At 44.6% G+C, this 5,768-nt stretch overlaps 1 protein-coding gene across 1 annotated transcript; it reads left to right on the plus strand.

The window, feature by feature from the left end:
- The first annotated feature begins 253 nt into the window (after positions 1 to 253).
- On the plus strand, positions 254 to 5,285 carry LOC119326398 (two-component response regulator ORR24-like). The gene is made up of 6 exons (XM_037600056.1): positions 254 to 617; positions 1,304 to 1,456; positions 2,098 to 2,478; positions 2,581 to 2,657; positions 3,363 to 4,427; positions 4,922 to 5,285. Exons 1-6 carry the CDS (start codon positions 473 to 475, stop codon positions 4,967 to 4,969), a joined length of 1,869 nt encoding a protein of 622 aa, XP_037455953.1. The 5' UTR covers positions 254 to 472; the 3' UTR covers positions 4,970 to 5,285.
- The last annotated feature ends 483 nt before the right edge of the window (positions 5,286 to 5,768 follow it).

Here is a 5,768-nt window from a genome sequence, read left to right on the forward strand (position 1 = left end):
CGAGAGAAAAGGAAACAGAAAAGGAAAATGCGTCCCGTTGCGATGGATGGATGGAGGGGTACGAATAAATGGCATGGCCGCATGAATGAGGGGGGGAGGCGTAAAAAGGAAACGAGAGGGAAGGAGGAGAAAAGAAAAGGTTACTACCATCTTTGCACTGCATGAATTCCTTCACATTGATCGATCCCATTCGCCCCCGCACCCCACCCCACCCCACCCCTCCCTCTCTTATTATTGCGTCCACGCTCGCGTCCTCTCTCTCTCTCTCTCCCACCCTCTACCTGCTCCCTGCCTCCCCTCCCCCCTGCCTGCTTTGACCCTGCTGGCTGGCTGCCTGGCTTTATCTGCCCGCCACGCCTTTCCCCGCCGCCGCTCGCCGCTTGGATTCGTAGGATCCAGCGAAGCCCGTCCCCGCGCCGTTCGCCGGGGCATTAGGTGACCCGGCCGTGCCGTGTAGGACACGCGGAGGAAGATGACCGTGGAGGGGAGGGTCAGCGGCGGGGGGGACGGCGGCGGCAAGGACAAGTTCCCGGTCGGCATGCGCGTGCTCGCCGTCGACGACGACCCCACCTGCCTCAAGGTCCTCGAGAACCTCCTGCGCCGCTGCGACTACCATGGTACGGGAATCGCTGTCGCCAACATGCACCCTCCTCCCTCCCTCCCTCCCTCCCTCCAGCGTGGTCCAGGGCTAGTAGGAGGAGATGAATCTGTACTGCTCTCAAAGTCTCAAGTACAGACCCGTCTGGTTCCGTGCTCTTCTACCACAGTGTATTTTTCCCTTAGATTTATTCGCTTGTTTGCTTGATGCGCGTGCTATTCGCGAGATTTGGCGCCCGAGTTTTGCATTTACACCGCTGGTTTTCTGGGATTTACGCTCCCTATTTTTCACTTGCCCTGTCGGTCTATTTTTTGCAGGGTGCTGTGTAATGTCAATTTATGATTGGATTTTTGTCATTATTGTGTTTGCCGATTTCTCATCTTCTTCCCCTTTTTTTCGCCTAGCCACTTTATTGGGAATAACCTTGCTTTGGAATCTGCGTTTTTCCGTCCAAACACCTATGCAAGATCGGACAATCTCCCATGCACGTCTCTTCTCGTGGTTTTAGTTTTAGATTTCCACGGTGACAACTGCTCATGTTTTTTAGATGGGAATTTTGCTTGGATTTTCTTTCACCCCTTTCAGCTTGTGCGGTCCTCTTCTTCTTCTCGTTGGCGATCCTTCCGAAACCTAGATTTATGTGTGCAATGTGTTGTTATGGTGGTTTGCTAATGTGTTTGGATTCGATCTGCTGTGATGTTGCAGTTACAACCACTGGGCAGGCAGCCACCGCCCTCAGGATGCTCAGGGAGAACAAGGACCAGTTTGACCTCGTGATCAGCGATGTCCACATGCCGGACATGGATGGTTTCAAGCTCCTCGAGCTTGTCGGTCTGGAGATGGACCTCCCAGTCATTAGTAAGGCTAACCTGCTTAATCCTCTGCTGCTCTTTGTAAACGATGCTCTAAAAGATATCACTGCCGGGGAATGATTGTCGAGTGAATCTACTTGTTTCATTTCATGTCATTTGGTGCTCCAGAACTTTGGAGATGAATTATGTCTGCTAACCTACAAACATCGCAAATAGTTCCTCGATGTGCTACTGCTAGTTTTGTTAGGGAAGATGGAAAATCTTTGTTCATTTGTGTGGTTCAGATCTGTTTGAGGCTACTCATAGCTTGGTGCATGGGTCAGGGAACCAATGAAAGATTCCCAGTTCCAATATATTGCAGATAGTTCTTTGCTGTGCTACTGCTACTTTTGTTAGATATATGTTCATTACCGTGATCATATTGCATAATTGATTACCTGCTCTACCACTCGTTGTATCAACTGAAAGCAGTGGCTGTATTGTGTTATTGCCCTACACGTGTAACAACTGGAGAAGAAATGAGAAAGGACAAAAGGCCTGCTACTGTAATGAATTGCTATTAATTGTTTCCTAGTTAGTGTTTTATATGTGTTAGCGTCTGATCATATGAACAAAGTGTCAATAATGTCATGCATTTTAACATTTTTTGTTTATTCTGGAACTGATCAATGACTATCTATTATGCAGTGTTGTCTGCAAATGGGGAGACACAGACAGTCATGAAGGGCATAACTCATGGAGCATGTGACTACCTGCTAAAGCCGGTGCGTCTTGAGCAGCTGAAGACAATATGGCAACATGTGATTAGGCGGAATACCAAGAACCGTGGTAGTGACAATGATGATGCCGGTCAGAAAGGGCCGAATGCTGAAGGTGAGAATGGCGGAGCTAACCGCAACAAGAGGCAGTCACGGAGGGATAGAGATGAGAATGGAGATGACGGTGATGATTCTGATGAAAACAGTAATGACAACGGCGACTCGTCATCCCAGAAGAAGCCAAGAGTTGTGTGGTCTGTGGAGCTGCACCGGAAGTTTGTTGCTGCTGTCAACCAGCTTGGCATCGACAGTAAGATCTCACTTCATATCGTTGTTATCATAAATGTTGGGCTATTTGTTTTCTGGGTTCATTATGCTGTCTGTAGTAACATATCTCTGTTCATAAACACAGAGGCTGTTCCAAAGAAGATATTGGACCTCATGAATGTAGAGAACATCACCAGGGAGAATGTTGCTAGTCATCTGCAGGTTCAGTTTCTATCCATGCGTGTTACCATTTTTTTTTACGTCTGTACCAAGATTATTATGGAGCCCAACTTCTAATTGTTATATCCCAGTCATAATCTGTAGTTGAAAGAGGATTTGTTTCTGAATTTTGATAAATATTAAAAGAGCATTTTCGTTTGCAGTATAACAGTACATGTTATTTTCTTGTGATCCCCAATTTATGTATTAAGTAACTTATAAAAACGTTGGCGAAAGGGGTAAGAGTCCCTCCTGTTTGACTGTGCGTTAGTTAGTACTCCCTCCGTCCGGAAATACTTGTCATCAAAATGAATAGAAGAGGATGTATCTAGACATATTTTAGTTTTAGATACATCTCTTTTCAAGTTTTCATCCATTTTGATGACAAGTATTTTGGGACGGAGGGAGTATATAGAAATGAGTCTTCCCTGCAGATCGAACGAGGGTGGGCGAGCTTACACCTGTAAGCTCTAGCTGACCGAGCTAGCGCTTGGTTCTCCATTTAAATAACTTATATTGCCATGTTTGTTTCCTAGTATTACCAAAAGAAGAAAGTTATTGCTGTCAGCATATCTTTCAATCTGTTCAGTTGAGTTCTGTATGGAACTGTTCTTTTGATGATTGATCATGTCTTAGCCTTCATTCCTCTATTTTGTTTTTGAATATCATTCTAATTCATTGATTCTTGCTGTTTTATCATAATTTCAGAAGTACCGGCTGTATCTGAAAAGGATGAGTATGGATGCAAGTAGACAGGCTAACCTCGTTGCTGCACTTGGAGGAAGGAACCCTGCTTACAGCAATATGAATTCAATGGATGTCTTCAGGCACTACAGCAACACGTACGGTAGATACCGACCAGTTCCAACCAGCAACCATTCCCAGTCAAATAACCTTGTTGCAAGGATGAACTCCCCTTCTGCATACGGAATGCATGGGTTGCTGTCTCCACAGTCTCAGCCACTTCACCTTGGCCATGCCCAGAATAATCTGGGCACTTCCCTGAACGATTTGGGTGTCAATAATGGTAACCTGATCAGGGGTGCACACATGTCAACCATGGTGACTGGTACTTCTGGTAACTCTTTTGCAAACATTTCAAATGGTGCACCATTGGCTCCTACAAATAGGGCAGTTCAGTCTCTTGAATCAAACAACAGGCAACACCTTGGTCGGATAAATTCATCTTCGACAGACTCATTTAGCTCATTCGCTAGTGATTCTCCCCACTTTCCAGATCTTGGAAGAAGTAGTAACACCTGGCAAACTGCAGTTCCGTCCAACATTCAGCAACTTGGTCAGAACGGCAGCATGTCCCAAGCAAGCTTGCATGGGAATGGCCCTAGGATGGAACCTGTCTCTAGCTATGCACCACCATCAAATCAGATTACATCTCTGGGAAATGATATGCAGAACCAAGTAGCACCACTAGCTAGCAATAGCCTTCCAATGGTATTCAATCAGGGTGCAGCGCCATTCACCTTTGGAAACAGCACAAACTCGAGAGAGGCGCTCAATAGCAACCTTGCGTTCAGCAACTCAGGCATCAACATTTCATTGCCAAACCTTCGCATTGACAATTCGGTTGTGCCAAGGCAGACTCTGGATGGCGGGAATACAGGCGGTGTTCCCTCTCTGCAGGATGGCAAGATTGATCAGCAAGCTGTTGGTAATCAGCTCAATTACAACAACAATGATCTTGTGGGGACAAGTGGGCTGCAAAGGGAGCTCAGTGGTGGTCTGGATGACATTGTTGTTGACATGTTCAGGCCGGTATGATCCTCTCTTTTATTTTATTTTCAGCAGAATATATCTTAATGCCAAACTTTCATCTATTTTGCATCTACATAGTAATGTTGACTAGCTTAGAAAAAATAGTAATCTTGACAAACTATTTTCTCGCTGGCTCACCATTTTTATGGTGGTGCAAACACTCCACTGAAGCCGGACATGCATTTTTTATTTCATATGGAACCCACATGCATGTGTGGCGTTCTATTCCTTTTAAGATAAGATGTACTTTTATTTTGGTAGTAGTACTTTTGATTCCTGTAACATTATTATAGGAAAGTACACTAACAGTACACTGAGGTACTTTATATTATGTGCATGATTGCACTTATACATTTAGCTTACACTCCCACTGTTTACTTGATCTTTATGTGATCTGCCAGTTTGGGGACTTGTAGTACTTACTATCTTTTATGTAAAATTCACGACTTTTAACAGGGAATGAACATCTAACCATGCCATTCTTCTTAATGCAGGATAATGATAATGGTGGCATTTTCGACACGGACTGGGGGCTGGTCTAGCCAGTCGTCTCCTTTCACCAAGTCCCATGCGCGAGATTTTCCGCATTTGTGTGGTGTCTGCTGCTGATTTGTCCATCATGCAATTGCCTGCTCAAAGTTGTTCATAGTAGCAAGCCTTCATCACAAATGCCTTTTGCATTTGGTTTTCTCAGTTTAGCGTTCAGGTTCCTGTGTTAGTCGTCCAGTATTCAGAGTTATATTGGGTAACAACTATGTGCTGTTTGGGTCCGTGACTCGTATAACTATCTTAATTCAGGTATACCCTGTTATCGTAAGATATAGTATGCTTGGTATGCAAGTGAATTCTTCGTGTTAATTGTTGGAAATGTTTTCGCTCTTTTACTTTATTATCATTTCGTTCGTACAACGTTTAGCTAGCTGAATTGTCAGTTATAGTAAGGACTAAGATGCTGCTGTGTGGAATTTTGTTCTGTTTTTTCTGCATAATTGTTATGAGGGGAGCCTTGGTGCAGTGGTCTGCCTTGTGATCTTGTGAGGTCACGGGTTAAACTCCTGAAAACAGTCTCTTGCAGAAATGTCGGAAAAGGCTGTAGGCCCAAGTCATCGGAACCCGTCCCTGGACCCTGTCCAAGTGGGACCTACATGCACCGGCCTGCCCGTTCCGCATGATTGTTATATGTAGCGACAAGTATGAGTATAACCTCTTTTTCCAATATGAAATCCATAATATAGTTTGTTTCTCTATTTTACACATGTTTTTAAAGTGAAATCTCAGCTAGGCTACTTTTGTTATTAGCATCACCAACAGCCCCCAAAAATCGTTTCCAGGGAATTTGCA

The sequence above is a fragment of the Triticum dicoccoides genome, chromosome 6B, assembly GCF_002162155.2.
Source record: "Triticum dicoccoides isolate Atlit2015 ecotype Zavitan chromosome 6B, WEW_v2.0, whole genome shotgun sequence".
In the NCBI taxonomy this organism is placed as follows: Eukaryota; Viridiplantae; Streptophyta; class Magnoliopsida; order Poales; family Poaceae; genus Triticum; species Triticum dicoccoides.